At 39.6% G+C, this 18,959-nt stretch overlaps 1 protein-coding gene across 1 annotated transcript in view; it reads left to right on the forward strand.

The window, feature by feature from the left end:
- LOC109623129 (fringe glycosyltransferase) overlaps window positions 1–18,959 on the forward strand; it is a 193,130-nt gene that overhangs the window by 110,745 nt on the left and 63,426 nt on the right. Inside the window, exon 3 of the mRNA XM_062854192.1 lies at window positions 1,533–1,581. Coding sequence (XP_062710176.1) covers window positions 1,533–1,581 — 49 coding nt within the window. The remainder of the gene's footprint in view (window positions 1–1,532; window positions 1,582–18,959) is intronic.

The raw sequence follows: 18,959 nt of genomic DNA on the forward strand, positions 1-18,959 counted from the left end.
GACTGTTAAACGAACTGAATCGCTGCACGATGAAGAAACGCCGCATCAAACGACTTTCCGGTCAATTGAATGCTTGATCAGACGACTAGTCGATCAGACGACTAGTCGATCAGACGACTAGTCGATCAGACGACTAGTCGATCAGACGACTAGTCGATCAGACGACTAGTCGATCAGACGACTAGTCGATCAGACGACTAGTCGATCAGACGACTAGTCGATCAGACGACTAGTCGATCAGACGACTAGTCGATCAGACGACTAGTCGATCAGACGACTAGTCGATCAGACGACTAGTCGATCAGACGACTAGTCGATCAGACGACTAGTCGATCAGACGACTAGTCGATCAGACGACTAGTCGATCAGACGACTAGTCGATCAGACGACTAGTCGATCAGACGACTAGTCGATCAGACGACTAGTCGATCAGACGACTAGTCGATCAGACGACTAGTCGATCAGACGACTAGTCGATCAGACGACTAGTCGATCAGACGACTAGTCGATCAGACGACTAGTCGATCAGACGACTAGTCGATCAGACGACTAGTCGATCAGACGACTAGTCGATCAGACGACTAGTCGATCAGACGACTAGTCGATCAGACGACTAGTCGATCAAACGACTAGTCGATCAGACGACTAGTCGATCAGACGACTAATCGATCGGACGACTACTCGGTCGATCAGCAACTCAATGTGATTATATAGGTAGGATGATCAAAACCTAATCACAGTTTCTTCGTGAAGAGTGCGTTTAGTGGCTTGAATTTTTATGAGCTGAAGTGATTTTTTCCTGATTTATCGGCTACTCGATCAATTAATCGACTTATCAAAGGGTCGATCTAGTTAATCGATTATCTGAACTTACAGTCGATCAAACGATTGTGGATTTCAAGAAAAGTTGAGGTATGGAAAGTCGAATCGACAAATTTTGCAAGTCGATCGATTAATGATCAAATAATCGACACATCACTGCTGATCGATTCAGTAATTGATATTCGACTTATTTGCCATCCCAATTGCAGGACAGTGAAAAAGTAGTTGAATCGCCGCCGCCTCACCGAACAAGTTTTCCCTTTTAAGAAATTGTCGACCACAACGACTTCTTCCGTTCGTCCTCCGTCCTCCTGTTCCATCGATCGATTGTGATCGTTGCGTTGTTGTCGCCAATGACTCTGTGTCGTGCCATATTTGGATAGAATCCCAGCTGTTGCGAATAATGATGATGTCTGCCCGGCTCGGCCCGGTTTGCTCTGGCCGGCAATTTTCTTCTCACAATCTCCCGCCGCCGCCAGTTGACAGATCGGGATCGATCGCGATCCGTCACTCGACAACGGGGGAATTCGTCGACGTCCGACGTCGGACGTCGATCGAGCCATCGATCGATCGATCGATCGATCGGCCGGTCGGCCAGTCGCCCAAAGGGGAAATCGATTTTTTAATTAGAATGATTAAGCTGATTAAGTTTTTATTGCCCCCTTTCGGTGAATGGAGTTTTAATTTCTTGTCTTCTTGTCTCTTTTCAGACGTGGTTCTTCACCGACACCGACGACCAGCACTACCAGAAGCTGACGAGTAAGTATCGATCGGGGTGATTCTGTGTGTGTTTATGTTGGTTTTTTGATCGATTGAGGAAAAGCGGCTTTTGTTGGAAGAACCTCCACGAATGATCCCACGGTCTTTGGGGACTTCGGGGACTAGGATAGATCAAGTCTAATGGAAGATGATTTCTTCCGAGAAAGAATTAATCACCCATCCGTCGATGTCAATAAAAGTAGGCACTCGATGCGTGTACGATCAACAGCTAGCAAGGCAGTGACTAGAGACGGTCGAACGGATTTTTATGACTCTTTTTTTCAGCTGAATTGGGAATAGTATCCGTTCTTGCAGCACCGGCAATATGTTAGGTAACCATTGAGTACAGTTTGACCAAAGACTACTTTATCAAGAAGACATGGAACTCTGCTGTTGTACCTTACTAATGTCAAATTAACTTTAATTAGTACCACAGTACCTTTGTATAAAAAAGTGTTGAATTTTTTGAGAATATGTAATTTGAGCATTTGAGCACCCCTCGTCATCAGGACAACTTTTATGTTTAGAGATACACCATGCTTTCATTGTGTATTGTCAGATAATGTTATTGTTTATATTTGTGAATGTAAATGGGAGCGGCGTCGGTGGTGTAGTGGTAAGCGTGGTTGCCTCTCACCCCAGTCGGTCTAGGTTCAATCCTAGTCAACGCCGTCGGTATTTCTGAGACAAAAATATCTGATCACGCCTTCCCTCGGATAGGAAGTAAAGCCGTAGGTCCCGGCCCATGTGTTGATGGGTTCGATATGTAGGGTGTCAGGTGTGTGTGGATGTCTCCCTGACCGTCCGTGTTTAGGCTTAGTACCAGAAATAGGCGGACGTTAAACTAGAGCTGATGCCGAACGGTGTCGGCTCGCCAGAAATAAGAAAAAGAAAAAAGAATGTAAATGGTCAATAAATCATTCGTTCGTGCATCATCAAACTGTGCACAAGAAGTTTGCTTTTACTCCAGTCTAATAAAAGTGTGTGAGTGCTAGTATGAAGATTTACTATCATGAATAGTTCCACCTTCATCCGTGGGGTGCACTGCTAACAGCGACTCCCGATTTTCAGCAGTGCTGCTAGTCTTCTTGATTAAGAGGTCTTCGGTTTGACACTGGACCACGTTGAGGAGGGGAGTGCGTTTAGTACTTCATCAAACAGAACCGACACCTCAGAGCTAAGTGAAGCCATTTTCTTTCAGAATTGCCAATACGATGGCCTTTACAGAATTTCATAATTCATGGAATGATGTAGTACAATTTAGAGCTCACTACCGCCAGCTACTTTGTGGCTTTTGCAACACAGTTGGTTTAACATTGGGCGATTATGTTTTCGTAATGATGATTTTGATCGCTATACATTCAATTTTGAAGAATCAGTCAATGCATTAATGGCTCAGTAAACAGCTCAGAGCTCTTTATCAACATTGTTCTACGGAAACGACCTCGAAGCGCTCGAAGGTCATTTTCAGCGGTCGCGTTTCATTTTTAATTTCGACAGACAAACAGAGCTTTGCATTTCCATCGATTCGTTCTAAATCCTATATTCGAACAATTTCGGTTTAAATAACAGTTTACAGTTTTATCTCTTCCAGCATTTGGAACAGCAAATTGTCCGACTTTTGTTGTTTGTTGTCGTTTGTCGTGTTCGTCGTCGTCGTCGTCGTCGATCTCTTGGTGAAAATAAGAGTTATTTTGGTAATTCTTTCAGAAGCTATTCTTGGAATTTCGTCAGAAACTTCCTGTGGGAATTCCTTCACCTCATCCGGAGGTTCGTCGAAGATTCCCAATGGAAATTCCTACAGAATTCCTTGGGGAATTACCGTCAAGGACAACTAGAGAAATTGCTCCATTATTTTTGAAAAGATGCGTAACAGTTTCTTCAAAACTTTAAGTAAATTTCACTAGCAGTGCCTCCGACAATTCCTCTTAGAATTGTTCTGAAAATTAGCCCAAAAAATCACTTCAGATATTCCAATGGTAATTTATTTAAAAGTTGCAACAAAAGTTTTCACATGAGTAAGTGTGGAATTTCCTTCGGTAAATTCGTTTGTAAACCTTTCTGCAGTTCTTTTGAGAAGTGTTTCCACAATTCCTTCAGCAATTTTTGTTCAATTAGATCAATTTAAAAATTTCTTCGGTATTTATTTTGGAAATTCGTCTAGTTATTGCTATTGGGAATCCCATCACTAATTCCTGTGGACATTCCTTCAATAATGCCGTTGAGAATTGATTCGGCAATTTTTTGAAAATTTCTTCGGGAGCTTGTTCGGCAATTATTTTGGGAATTTCTTTGACAACTGCTTTGGAAACTTTTTTGAAAATTTCTTTAACGATTGCTTCAAGTTGAATCATCAATTCCAATGGAAACTGCTTTAGAAAATCCTTCTGTTATTTCCTATGAAAATAGCTCCTGCCATGTCTCCAGCAATTGTTTTGTGAAAGGATCCGATGATTCCTTTGTGAATTCCGTCGGCAATTTCATTTGGAACATGGCGTTTTTTATAATTTTATCAAAAACTTCTTCCGTGGATTTCTCCAACAGTTTGCTATGAATTGCTTTAGAAGTCTCTCCGGAAATTATTTTTAAAGTGAAATATCATCTGATGTTTAGCTGGACATTTCTATAAGAGTTCCCGTGGAAATTTCTTCAGGAGTATTTGCCTGTATCCGTTAGCATCTCTGAGAATTCCTTCGGGAGTTTCTCCGAGTATTCTTTTAGGATTTCGTTCGCAAATTCCTTAAGCAGCTTCTCTGGGATTTTTTCAGGATTTCTTCTTAGAATATTCCTCCAAGAAGTCGTTTAGGAATTTTGGAGTTTGGGAATTTTTAGGAATTTATCAGGATACCTCGTCAAAACGTGTATTGGGAATTTCTTCGAGAGTTCCCCCATCAATGCCTTCAAGAGTTGCTCATAAAATTCCTTCGAGTATTTCTTCTGGATCAATGAAAAAATGTCCATAATGCTTCCAGTAGTTCCTTTGAGAAGTCCATTATGAACTTTGGCCTGTGTACCTTTTTCAAAGATCCTCCAGCAATTTCTTCAAGATTTCCTCTGAAAGCTTTTCCAAAAATCTTCCAAGAATTTCTTGGAAATTTCAGGATTTTCTTTTTTATAATTTTGCCATGGGCTCCTTTTGAGAATTTCTTAAAGATCTTTCTAGGAATTCTTTCAAATGTTTTTTTTTTTCTTCAGGAGTTCCTTTGGAAATTGATTTAGGGGTTCGGAAACAACACATTATACGTAAAATTTACCACTATTTGTAAAAGTTTCTAAAGTCTTAATCAGAAAAACCTTCGGGAATATATGCAGAGATTATCTCTGAAGTTTCGCCTTGATTAAATTCAAAAACCGTTACATAAATGAATATGAAGATTCCGTTAAGCAGAAGGAAATTTATGCTATATTCGGTAACGTTTTTCTCTTCGTCGTGGAGTGTCATTCAAAACCTTTTGATCGCGACGTTGGCCTCAAAACTTTTCCTGTTAAACTGAATTATTCGACCAAATTTCAGACAATTTGGCCGACAAAAACCGCTCATGAACCGAAGAAAACAAAACTGCCGAAAGTACTCTCAAAGTTACCCCATGCGCAAGAAATTTTAAATTGTCCCATAAATTTCTGTATTATTCGATCGCTAATATGTATCCTATGATCCTCCATCCACAAATTATTCGCCGATTATTCTGGGTAATGTGTCTATGAAGCAGTGTTTTAAGAATTACCCCATGAAATACTTCAGGAAGTTTTAGTAAAAAATACCTGTCGATTTCCACTTGTAAGAATCAGATGGCGTCTTCTGAAATCTTCACAATGTTTCTCACAAATTTCCACGAAAAAATCCTACTGCAATAATTTTCCACATATTTCTACCATATAATTTTGAATTTTTTGCATGGCATATTTCTTCTGAAATGTAGAATTATTTTTAAAATTACTTCAGTGGTTTCAACAACGGTTTTTTTTCTAAAATTTTCTTCATTTAAAAACTTCTCAGGCATTTCTTCGGAGTTAACTTTCTTCAAGGAGTTCCTTCGGATACTTCTCCCTAATCTCGTCATTTCTTGTTGGAGATATTTTTGCATTTTATTGATTCCTGAGATTTCTCCCGGTTTTTTGAGGAACACTGATTTTTTTCCAGTTATAGTAGAAACCGCAGAAGAAATCCCAGGCGGATTACATAGAAAAATTCCAGGAGAAATCGTGGGTGAAAATCCTGGAGAATTTCAAGCTGGGCTTCCTTGAAGAATTTCCGCGAAGCTCCTGCAAGAATTCTGGAAAAAAAAAATGGAGGAATCCCTGCAAGCAATCCAAAATAAAAAATTCGGTAGAACTCTCGAAAAAATCCCTGCAAAACTCCTGGAAATATTCTTGAATGAATTAGAAAATCCCACCGAATTTTCCTCAAGAGCTCTCAGTCGAATTTTTGGAAAAAAATTTACGGAAAACTTCTGAAATTATCTCTAAAAAAGCTTCAGAAAAAAAATCCCGCAAAAGCATTCGAAGAAAATTTTTCTAATTCGGGATTTTTTTCCAAAAGAAAAATTGGAAGACGGAAGAAATTACGAGAGAACTTCTAGAAGAATTTCTCAAAGATCTTGTGCAAGAGTTCCCGGAGTACTTTCGAAGAATACCTCCTGGAATACCTTCGAGAGAACTTCCGAATGCCATTTTGAAAGGATCTTTCAAGATGCTTTGGGGAATCCGCCAAGAGAAGTCCTGCAGATAATTTTGGAAATTTCAGTAATTTCCAAAATACTGAGGTGCATTCCGTAAGAGTTTTCATAGCAACTTCGGGGAGATTTCACGTTGGAAATTCCAGAAGTACAATTCCCGGAAGAACTTCTGAAAGAACTCTTCTGAGGAACTCTTGAAAGAATCTCCGAAGGGCTAGGGACTTTTGGTTCCGGTAGAACTCACGGAAGAACTTCTGGAAGTACTTTCGCAAGAATTTTTGGAAAACTACCGGGGCAACTATTGGAAGAATTCGTCGAGAAACTTCTGAAAAATTCATGGTAAAACTTCTGAAAGAATTCCAGGAGTTGCTTTCGAATAAACTCCTGGAGGTTCTCATAGGAGAATTTTCAAAAGAAGAGATTACAAAAGAATTTCTACAAAAGTTCCAAAAGGATCTTCTAGAAGAATCCCCGCAGGAACATCTGGAATAGTTCTCGAAGCAAATTCCGGAATACTTTTCGCTGAAATTTCTTGATTTTTTCTCAGTGGCACTCATATAGGAATTTCGAAAAGATTTCCCAGAAGAATTCATACAGAAAATCGTAGTGAAACTCTTAAAGGAATTCCCTGAGGAACTTCGAAAGGAATTCCCTGTGGAAAGCTACAGGAATTCCCAGTAGAGTTCCCAGAGAATTCTTGAAGGTAAAACATCAGATAGAATCGTCAACGACATTCCTGGAGGGTATCCCAAGAAAATTCGGATTGGAACTTCCAATGAATCTGGGAATAAACTCCCAGTGCAGCTTCTTGAGGTATTCTCGATGGAATTACTGAAGGAATTTGCATTAAAACTGCTATATTCTCAGTGTAACTCTTGAACAAATTCCCAATCAAACTGGTCGTAAAACATCCCAGCAGAACTTCTGGAGGTCCTCCCAGAAAATACTTATGGAATTCTCGGAAGAGCTTCTAAAGGAATTTCCGGAGGATCCCTTAATGAAATTCTCAGTTCATAGAGAAAATCTTGATTGACTTCTAGAGAAATTCCCTTCGTAACTTCTGAATTTTTTAAGATGAAACATCAGAATCCTCAACAGAATGCCTGGAGTATTTCAAAATTAAATTTCTTATGTATTTTTCAGCAAAATTCACTGCGAAATTCGAAATGAAAATCCATGAGAAATTCCTAGTGGAACTCCTAAAGGAATTTCCTACGTAACTTCAGAATTATAAAAGATGAAATATCAGTAAGAATAATTCACAGTAAAACTCCTGGAGGTCTCTCGGAATTCTTGGAGAAATATTCAGAGAAATTCCTGGAGAAATTCCCAGAGGAGCCGCTACATTAATTCCCAAACGATCATCGAGATTTTTCTCCATCACTTCTGGAAGCAACATTTGTAAAGGGCCTTAGAGAACACCAAACTTTTTCCAGGTGTAAATGGTCCTTTCGTTCTGTACTGGGCTAGTCTTAAACTGACTTTATGCAACTAAACCGATCTTCAGAGGCTCAGTAAAACATTAGATACTTCATCGTGAGGCCCAGTTTTTTTTGTGACATCTGTTTTCTATAGGTTCCGTTTTGATCATGATTTGGACATATTCTTTTCTATCCAATTCTTAAACTCGATTTTCTTCCAGTCATAAAAAATCGCTTTTTAGACAATTTTATGAGCCATATCCAGATGTAGATCTAGACAAAATTTCTTACAATTTGACTAAACAAGCTAGTTCTATGAAAACAGAGATTAAAAACTACCAAAGCTTCTGCTTCATTAAACGCTGAGTGAACCTTCATCTCATGGTACGGTAGTTCTTTGCATAAGCTGTCACAAAAAATGTACCATTCATCACCCTAATAGAAACATATGATACAACGTGCTTAACAACCCTTTCGGGCTATCATCTTGATCATACACGGAATAATACAATCATTCACCCAATCGCCAGTGTATAATACATTTTTATTAGGACAGTACCAGAGGAGCATAATTTACTAGGTCATTTTTTGTTAATAATCCTGTTGATGTTCTTCGGTATTTTCAGAATTGGGCTTAGTAGATCGTTTCTATTGGATAACTTCAGTGATTTTCAAAACTTTCCGGTAGTTCTTTTCAAATCTTACAAAGCAGAACTCTCCAATACTTACAGGGGAGTGGTACCGGTAGTTTTTCACGTTTCAGTTGTTTTCATCAGGGGCTCAGTTATTTGCTGAGCTTTAAAATACCTTTCCTTGTGATTTAATGTTAGAGACTAGTTCGGCCGTCAATTGATAGGAATCTTCTTTCTCTCAGAAGAGTCATAAAGTACCAGTTGATGACCTCCATTTGAACACATTCAACGACCTTAAGCGATAGTTCACGGAACTCTCTATAGCCTCCTTCTATCGATTGTAGATAAACTTAAGTACGTCCTATCAACTCCCTTTTCTTGGAATAAAACAAACATCTCCGAGACCCACCGAAGTCCGACCTCCCCAATCGATCAACGATGTGACGTTGGTTCGTGAGTTATTAATCAACTCGCAACCACAAAACGTCCCACACCGGCGACAACCGGGGGTCCACTACACCTAGACGGTAGCTCTTGTTACGTACCTGCACTACAGAGCTCAGCAGAACAGTGATTTTTATTCGAATTTAATGACGAACGGACAAGAAAGCAGATGTCAACGACGGCGACCGACGCGCAGTCTCTCACGCAAGCAAGTGACGAACTCCCATTTCCGAAATTTAAGAATCGAAAAAATCGAAAAAAACGAAACGTTTTATGATGGCTCACTTCAGTCTCCGTTTCGTTCCCAGTCAGTGTGTCGTGTCGGGAGCGCCAAAGTCGTAATTTTGGTACGGGAGAAACGATTGGGTGATTGATATCTATTATGGTGAGGTCCATAAAAGCTAGAAGATGTTCGTTCGTATGAGCGAGCCCGTATTAAAATGTTGTATGGGAAGAACTTTTTTAGGAAGCTTATAGTCTCGTATGCTAAGTTATGACGCAGCTAGCGTTTTGTTTAGGATGGTTCCTAGGCCGCATAAAACCAATAAAATTTAATTGAAAATTTACGATCGCTTCGATCTTGCGTGGACGAACTGTGGGGTGCGTTTAGTAGTTCGGTGATTTCAATTCAGAAGAATGGAGCATCAAATAATGGCTTAGTAATTTCGAATACCTATCTCTTTTGGTTTGTCCGGTTTGTCATCCACAATGTGCAAACGTTTTTCTAATACAAAGTGAACGTATTTATTTATTTATTTTTCGAAATAGACCTAGTAAATCCAAACAGTTTGGAAATGCATTGAATTTTTATTTTAGATTTGTCTTCGTTGAAAGGCTTACGATTATGTTTTCCAATAGCTCAAAAAGGTTCTCTTAAAACCGCTTTGCTCCCAAAAGGCCTAGCTATTTGTTTGTTAAAATCATAGACCCAGAAAATCTGATGAACAGTGATTTAAGCAAATCGAAAGCTTGACAGTCAAACTTCAAAAATGACCTAGTAATTTTAATTCTAGGAATTTCTTGACTTGGGAGTCCTGAGTTTTATCTTTAACTAAATTTTAAGTACACTCAAGAGGCATAGTGAATCGAAACAGCTTCGAAAGTCATTGACTCTCATCTTGATATTTCGTTCTAGTTGGTTTTGTTCGTTATATGAAAAACACTGTCCTTTCATTAAAAATGAGCAGAGATACCCATAAACCCAGGGACTTGGTAAATCGTTGCTACATAAAACGAAAGGCTAAGCAGCTAAACTTCAAATTATGACTCAGTCAGATTGATTGCAGGAAAAACATAAGGCTTAGTTATAAACTACAAAAGACCCAGTAGACTTCTTCAGAGATAACAAGTCACATTTCAAGCTTTTTTTAGACATTCTTTTGAAAATTATAAAACAAAAGTCTGAAATCATCCAGGGCATTTTTTTTCTCTGTGACCATTCCCAACCTGTCGGAATGTCCCTATCAGAAATCTATCTGATCCCGATGAATTTCCCCCAAAAAATCCCACGCTTTCTCACAACAACCGTGCCGTGGACAGTTAGTGATGCTCCATCAAAACCAATTAAGCACCCCGCAGAAAAAAAAACCCAAAATCCCAACGGTAGCTCTACCCTTCGCTACTACGAAACGCTACGCAAAACGCGCGCGCGCGTCTTCTGCCTTCAATCTCGCTCTCTTCTATACGTACCTACGTACATATATATTTCAGCTTGTTAGCGAATTTTTGATCCCAAATACCTCCTAATGATGTGAAATTCCTCAAATGGTCAATGTTTTTCGTTCAGCTCGTTTTTTTTTGATCTTTTTTTTTTTCGAAAGATCCGAAAAATTTCTCAAACCTGTTCCCTGGTGACTACACACACGGTGTATAGAATCGAAGCGAATCGCGTTCGTGTTCTTTTCGATCGAGTTCTGTTCGGTGGATCGTCGTCAACATTGCGGTTATTTATTTCCGTGTTATTCCGCCAAAGCTGCAAAAGATTCCCGAATGAGGAGGGGGAGCAAAACTGATACAATGCTTACTTAAAACTTTCTTAAACTGTTGATGAGGAAAATGGTTCAATAACTAAAATGAAAATTCGTGCACAGACATACGCACATACACACGCACATACAGACAGACATTTGTTCAGCTTTTTTTTTTCAAAGTTTTCTTTTTTTTAGTTACTCGTTACTGTACTATTTTAAATTTTAATATTGAAATAACACGTTTAAACGTTACGCTGGATAAACCTGATAAATCAATCAATGTCTGTGTGTATGTATGTATGTATGTATGTATGTATGTATGTATGTATGTATGTATGTGCGTGTCAATGCAAATTCTTTACTATTAGTTCACAGGGTATGTTAACCTATTTTACAGTATTTTCCTACAATATTTGATTCGTTAACTAAGTTTGAAGTAAATTTGAGCTAAAGCAAAGCTTAACAAAAGTAAATATTCGCCTCCTATCACGATACATCTCCCCACTCGGGAAAATCCGCCTTAGGAGAGGAAGAAGATGCGACTTGTATTGATCGTCTTCGTCTTCGCTTTGGTTGGGATTAGGATCGTAAAAATGTCAACCCGCTCCAGAACCCCCGGAAAAATTTGATTATTGTTCGGAATTGCTTGTTCGCCGGGGCTCGCTCGTTGCTCGCGTTCGGTCGGTTTCACGGTGATTGATGACCGGCGGAATGGGCTGTCAGCAATTTGGACAATTTTATAATGACGTCTGCGCTGCGGCTGCTCGTGGGCCTTGAATCCGTCACTAATGAGGTGATTTTTTTTTCGCGAAGAATTTTGCAGGCAACTGATTTTTTTCCTGAAGTTGCTTGGCGTTTTATTAAAAAAAAATGGGAAGGTGATGCGGCAACATTCAAATCAAGCGAAGGTCTCTTCAGCATCACTATCAGAAACATTATCAAACCGAGAGCGCCGGAGTAGATAACATATTCGACCCATAAATATCTGTAGCACCTCTCCAACGAATCATCCGGATTCAAAGTTCAGGAGGAAGGCTACTCTTCTTATTAGAGCTCTAAGAGGCAGGTGTGAGAGTGCCATAAACTTTCCGATCGGCGGCGGCGGCATCGAGGTTGTTGGAATCGATTTGATTTAGTCCATAAATTATCCGGCTGTCAGTGTTTTTCGCCAAGATCGTTGTTGGCCATAATGTGGCCAATTTATTCGAGACTTTATTTCGAATAGTTTTGGGTGTGTGTTTGGATGGTGAAATAACTGGGCAGAAACGGACGTAACAGGAGATTTATGCTATTTAAAACAGTTCCAAACATTCGTGGGATAAAACATGTCCTCAAAACTATATTCGTTGAATACCTGGTCGCTCCAAATTTTCTAGGACATCTACTAAGCCTCTGAGAAACAAATTTTATATTGAAGGTTGTCATCTCAATGCTTTTTCTCTTGAATGTCAAGTTTATTGTCGAACGTGTTTTATTCTAATCATAGTCATTTAGTCTTACTACTTTACCAAGACACTCCTGGTCAATCTACCAAGCCCTTTTGAAGTGTGTTTATCGAGCCTTTTTACTACGTCTATGAAGAAATCAATTTAAGTCTTGGAACAAAACGAGTTCGTTATTTTGAGTTCAGATTTTTACTAAGTCCCTCCTTGTAAATCCACCTAGCCCTTTTTCAATGTACTTTACAGTTTTTATTACTATGTCTCTGAAAAGTTTAAATTGAATATAGGAATAACAGTTCATGTTTATAAACTCAGATTTTTACTAAGCCTCTCCTAGTAATTTTCACTATCCTTTTGTTCTATCAATCCATTAAGAAATCTACTGAGCCTCTGAGAAAAAAATGATATTTTGAAATGTGCCCTTTCCAACCCTTGAATGTAAATAATACTAAGACTTTTGAGCTTGTTTTTATACTATAAAAAGTTTGAGAATTATTCTATCCGGACTATTTTACTAAGCTCCTCTTTTTCCATCTACTGAGCCATTCATGGAGATTATTTATTAGTTATAATCATCGCTAAAAATCTTGCCTCCAGGAAGTACACTAAACCCTTGAGAAACAATAAATAACCACATTGGCTAGGCTCCCGAGCTAGATCTTAACAAGTCTGTTCACAACGTGATGCATTCTTCTTCTTCTTCTTTATGACTCTACATCCCCACTGGGATTTGGCCTGCCTCGCTTCAACTTAGTGTTCTGTGAGCACTTCCACAGTTATTAATTGATTTTCTTTGCCTGAGGCAAGCACAATGATACACTATGCCCAGGGAGTCGAGAAAATCTTCCCGACTTGAACGGGAATCGAACCCGCCGTCTTCGGATTGGCGACCTATAGTCTTAACCACTAGACTAACTGGAGACGTGTTGCATCAGGAAGGTTAATGAGGGAACTTAGTTTGCCGGTACAAGTTATGTTCCTAAGAGTTTAAGATGCAGCCAAGAAAGCTTCCGAGTTTCAGGGCAGCCTAAAAGGAGAGGGTTACAAGGAGTCTCAAGGGTGTTTCAAAGCTCCAAGACCGTACTTGAAACTCCTGGGGAACCCACTGATACGTCATAACACACCCATGCACCCTCCTGAGACCCTTAAGCCCCTTGAAACCCCGTGAGAACTCCTGAAACACATCTGAAAACGCTATGAATTTCCTGAAACGTCCTGAAAACCCCCTGAGATCCCATGAAATGCCCTGATGGCTTGTAAAACACCCTTAAAAATGCTCCTTAAACGACCCAGAAACTCTTTGAAACACATGAGATCCCATGAAACTCCCTGAAAATTTTTTGAATCTCCTTGACACCATTTGAAAGCCCCTGAAATCCCCTGAATTTCCCCTGAAACTCCCAGAAGCCTCCTGAAAACACCACACAAACCGACTGAAAATGCTAGAAACCCTGAAACGCCCCAACAAATATCTGAAACCACCGTAAACGCCCCTAAACACAACTTATTGGAACCCCTCCGTCCAAAGTTTTTGAAATTTCATGAATCCTCCTGAAATCACTTAAAATGCTCTGAAATTCTCCTCAGACCTTACTGAAAGCCCTAAAAGCCCTGTAAAACCCCAGAAACTCCTGTCAATTCCGTGAGTCGTCCTCAAACGCCTCTGGAGACCCCCAAACCTCTTCGAAACACCTGAAACACCTCTGGAAACCTCCAGAATTCCCCTGAGACTTCTTGGAAACCCCCAAAACATCCCCTAGAAGCCCTCTGAAACCACCAGGGACCCCGTGAAACGTCACTGAAACCTCTTGAAAACCCAGAAAAGTACCAAAAACCCTCAAAATCGGTCCTAATCTTTTCTGAAACCACCTGAAACGCCCCTGAAAACCCCTCAAAATTCCATAGACTCTTCTGAAACTCTCTGAACCTCCCTTAAAAACCCTGAAACTCGCCTAAAATCCTTTGCAATTCCGTGAGTCGCACTCAAACGCTCCTGAATTTCTTTATACCCTTTGAAATTCTGAAAACCCTCTGAGGCCCCTTGAAACACCTTTAAAACCACTGAACTTCTCTAAAATTCCTTGAAACCCCTTGAGATCCTTAGATACACCCCGAAACCCCCCTGAGATCCCGCCCTGAAAACCTCTGAAACGTTCGTGAACCCCCCCTGAGACCACCTGAAACACCTCTACAAATTTCTTAAATTTCCCTGAGAGCACCTGAAACCCCCTAAAAACTAACCTCCAGAAACCCCTGAAACGCCACTGAAATCTAATATTGAAAACGCTAGAAACGTTCCTAGAATCCCCCAGAAATGGCCACCTGAAACGCTCCTATGAACTTCTTATTGATATTCCTCCGCTTAAAGTCATTGGAATCTCAAGAACTCTTCTGAAACCCCTTATTTATTTATTTGTATCATCTATTTATTCATTTGTAATCATTCATGTATCGTAAGGACAACCCTTTTCTTATGTGTTACACCTTAAACGCACTGAAACTCACCCTCAGACCATACTGAAAGCGCTCATAGCCCTTTGAAACACACACAAACCTTATTCAATTCCGTGAATCGCCCTCAAACGCCTCTGAAAACACCCGAAATCCTTTGAAATCAGAGTTGATGTACACGTGCTGTAACACCTGGAAACTTCCTGAATCCCCCTGAGACCGCATGGGTGCTCCTGAAACATTCCTTGGAAATCCTCTGAAACCACCAGAGACCCCCTAAAAAGCAACTGAAACCTCTTGAAAACCAGAAACGTCCTCAAGACCCCCAGAAACGATTTCCTGAATTCACCTGAAACCCCCCAAAACGTTCTTAAAATTCCTTAAACTCTCCTGAAACTTTGTGAACATCACTTAAATGCCCTGAAACTAGCCTAAAACCCTACTGAAATTCATTGAAGCCCCTGCAAACATCCAGAAATCCCTTGCAAATCCGAGAATCGCCTTCAAACGCTGCTGAAAACTCCTGAAACCCTTTGAAACCTTTGAGCCCCTCTGAGGGCCTCTGAATCACCATTGAAACCTCCCCAACGAAGCTTCCCAATAAACCCCATATACCTAAAACCCAATAAAAAAGCAAAAACAGTCACGAAAAGCTCTAGATAGGTTCCCATAATTTCCTGAAATCGTCTAAACAACCCTGAAACCCGATCGAATCCACTCAAAATATCCTTGAAATCCAATAAAACCTCCTAAAACTCCGCTAACATTTAACTGAAACCTCTTAAAACCAATTGAAACATCCAGAAACACCTTGGAATTCCATTAAACATCTGCAATCGCCCCTGGAATCTCCTGAAATTTCCTGCAAATCGCTGTATACCACTGAGATGCCTTGAATCGACTCTGAAACCCAACAAAACACAAAGAAATTTCTTTTGCAGCACACTGGGACCTCTTGAAACGTACCTGAAAGCCACACGAAACTCCCTGAAACATTTTTGAATCGCTCAGAAACACCCCTTGAGACCCTCTTCAAATACCTCAAATGCACTCATAAATCCTTCTGGAACTCCTTTGAAACCCCTATAAAACCCCTATGAAGTCCACGTAGCCCTTTGAAACGCATGTGAAACTTCTTCAAATCCCCTGAATCACCCGAAACTCCTTTGAAAATCTTTGAAAGCTACTAAAAACCCAACGCAACGGAACACATTAAAAGTCGTTTCTGAGACCTTCCATGGCCTCTCCCTTAAGACCCGCTAGTTTGCCCAGTTTGGGTTGCAGAATCATAAAATTAATGCGCTTCAAAAATAGTGAATATTATCATCTTGGAATGAAATAAATCAATTTGTTTATTAAGTAAAACTATCTCGAATCACAAGAAAACTAAGCAGAGAGAGTTTATTTGTGTGAGCATGTTATGGAAATGGTGGCAAACTATCAATTCATTGCTAATTTGAGCAAAATAACTATTTTCCATTCACGTTAGCTAATTCTTTAATATAGCGACAACCATAATCAGCGAAAATAAAACGAAAGCAAGTTTACTTTTATGATGACCGCAATAAACCTAGAAATGTTGTAGTTCTGCTTTTCCACCAACAGATGTTACTATTCGAACGAATCGCCATCTGTTGAGAGTTTTAACAGTTTTATTGTGGTAATAATGATTGCCAGAAGGTTTACAAATCGAAAAGTTTTGTTTACTTTTAAAATCTGTCTTTATGGATATCTTCAAGTATACTATAAAACATTTTATCAATGGTTTTCATAAAATCAGTCATAAAACTGCGAGTTTTAATTATTGTTGTAATAAAACCCAAATAAAAAATCAAACAAAACCATCCAGCAATGAAATTGTTACTTGGGATAAAACTCTCCTGAACTCCCCTTAGACCCCCTAAAAGCTTCTGTAACACCCCTTAAACCTTCTAATGAAACAGCAAAAAAACGTATCTAAAGACTGCCCCAGAAAGTATGGACGCACCTAGTCTTCAGTTGACTGGGCCAGATCGATGCGATGGTTCTAGTTTCGGGCTTCGTTTTGGCTGTTTCTGCTTACAATAGGATCGAAAATTCAAACGTTCTTTGCCACGATGAACATTGGAATTCGAAATGGTAACTTTTTTGGCCATACCCCGTGTTAGTGAGGTTTTTTTCTTGTGCTCAAACACCTTCAATATTTGTTTTTCCAGACGAGGGTTAGCAGGGTCTATATTTTTAATCAGATTTTTGCCTATGCTTAAACGTGTTCTCCCCACTGTTTTTGCTGATTGCTGCTTGCACGGCTTTCTCACTAACTCCCACCATATTTTGCCTATTTCCTTAGTGATCTTTCAAGCTCTGTTCATCGTTTGTGCACATTTTTTCGACGATGTTCCGCTAAAAGTTCATGTATTTTGAAACAAACTGTTGGTATCGCAAAAACCGCTATACAAATGCTGATTAAATAGGTTGACCAACAGGATGTAGCTTTCAAAAAGAACTACTCATCAATAGTTTTGAAATGCCAGTATTTTCTTTATGCGTCCATACTTTCGGGACCGGTCTTTAGAACTCCAGAAACGGCCCTCAAATATCCTGAAACAACATGAATCAACCCTGAAAACCCATTGAAACCACCTGGAACATCCTTGAAATCCCTTAAAGCCTCCTGAAACCCGCTGAATCCCTATCTGAAACTTCACTCAAACTCTACTGAAATCACTTAAAGCCCTTTGTAAAACATCTAAAACACCTGGAAATTCCATGAATCGTCCTCAAACGTCCCTTAAATCTCCTGAATCCTCCTGACACACCCTGAAACCCCCCGAAATGCAATGACCGCTCTCTGGGATCTATTGGAATAGCTCCCCTCCTAAAAACCGTCTTGAAACCTCTTGAAACCGCTCATAAACTCCTCAGAAACTCCTCTGGAACCCCTTCGAAACTCGTATGAAATCCCCATAGCCCATTGAAACGCCTTTGAAACTTTTTCAAATGCCTCTGTGCGAATGTGTGAGAATGCTACGGAAATCCTTTGAAAATCTTTAAAAGCCACTGAAAACTCCACGGAACCTATTGAAGTTCTTCTCTAGGAGGGTCTCACCTTAACTCTAGTAGAATGTTGGGAGTAATATAACCCAGTCAGGCTCACTTATTTGTATTTAGGGCTTCCTAACAACCTAGACAACCTGACAACCTAGAACATCCTGAACACCAGAAATTTGGAAAAACGAAATAATTGACATATTTACCAACTGCTCTAAAAACTGAACTTGGATGTGGGTTACGTTTATATGTATTCATTTAACCTTTAGCAAAAGATGTTTTATATTCTGGGAAGTTCTATGTGTTCCTACAGTGCTACAGTCCTACAGTGAAGTCCTTCAAATCTACAAGAATAATTTTATGTATTTTCGCCACAAATAATAGCATTGCATATTCAACTGGGATCCGTTGAGCTCTTGACATCTACCATGTCAATTATAGACACTATAGGGATATTCCAGGTCAGCCAAACTACCTTTTAGATTAGAACTTTAGGCCTACACTCGTAACTATAGCCATATCTGTTATACTGAGTAATGTTGCATAATCAATCGCAGTTACTGAAGTAATCTGAAGTCAATTAGCTCATTACAAACCTTTGGGACATTCAGGATCGTCCAAACTGTTCTATAATGAAGCCCTTCAAATCTACAAGAATAACTTCATGTTTTTTCGCCATAAATAATAGTACTGCATAATCTGCTGGTATTCACGAAGCTCTCAAATGTCATTTAGAGACACTGCAGGGATATTTCAGGTCAGCCAAACTACCTTGGATTTCAGGACTTCAGGTCTACACTCGTAACAACTGCCGTATCTGCTATACTGAGTAACGTTGCATATTTATCCGTGGTGTGGACCAATCTGAAGTCTTCTTTTTATTACACACCTTTGGGACCCAAGCAACACCCATGTTATATATTAGTTACGGCAGCGCAAGTTTTGGTTGTATAGAAGTTTATTTGACGTTATCCCAACACGATGTTAGAATTACGTAAAATTAACTTCTATACAACCAAAACTTACGCTGTCGTAACTCTTATATAACATGTGTGTTGCTTGGGGACATTCAGGTTCGACGTTTTTGACATAAATAATAGTATTGCATAATCTGCTAAGATCCGCGAAGCTCTAGGAATCTCAAATGTCATTTATAGACACTATAAGGATATTCCAGGTCAGCCAAACTACCTAGGAGTTCAGAACTTCAGGTCTACACTCGTAACAAGAGCCATATCTGTTATACTGAGTAACGTTGCATAATCAGCCGCAGTAACTGGAGCAATCTGAAGTCTACTAGTTTATTACAAAC

The sequence above is a fragment of the Aedes albopictus genome, chromosome 2, assembly GCF_035046485.1.
Source record: "Aedes albopictus strain Foshan chromosome 2, AalbF5, whole genome shotgun sequence".
Lineage (NCBI taxonomy): Eukaryota > Metazoa > Arthropoda > Insecta > Diptera > Culicidae > Aedes > Aedes albopictus.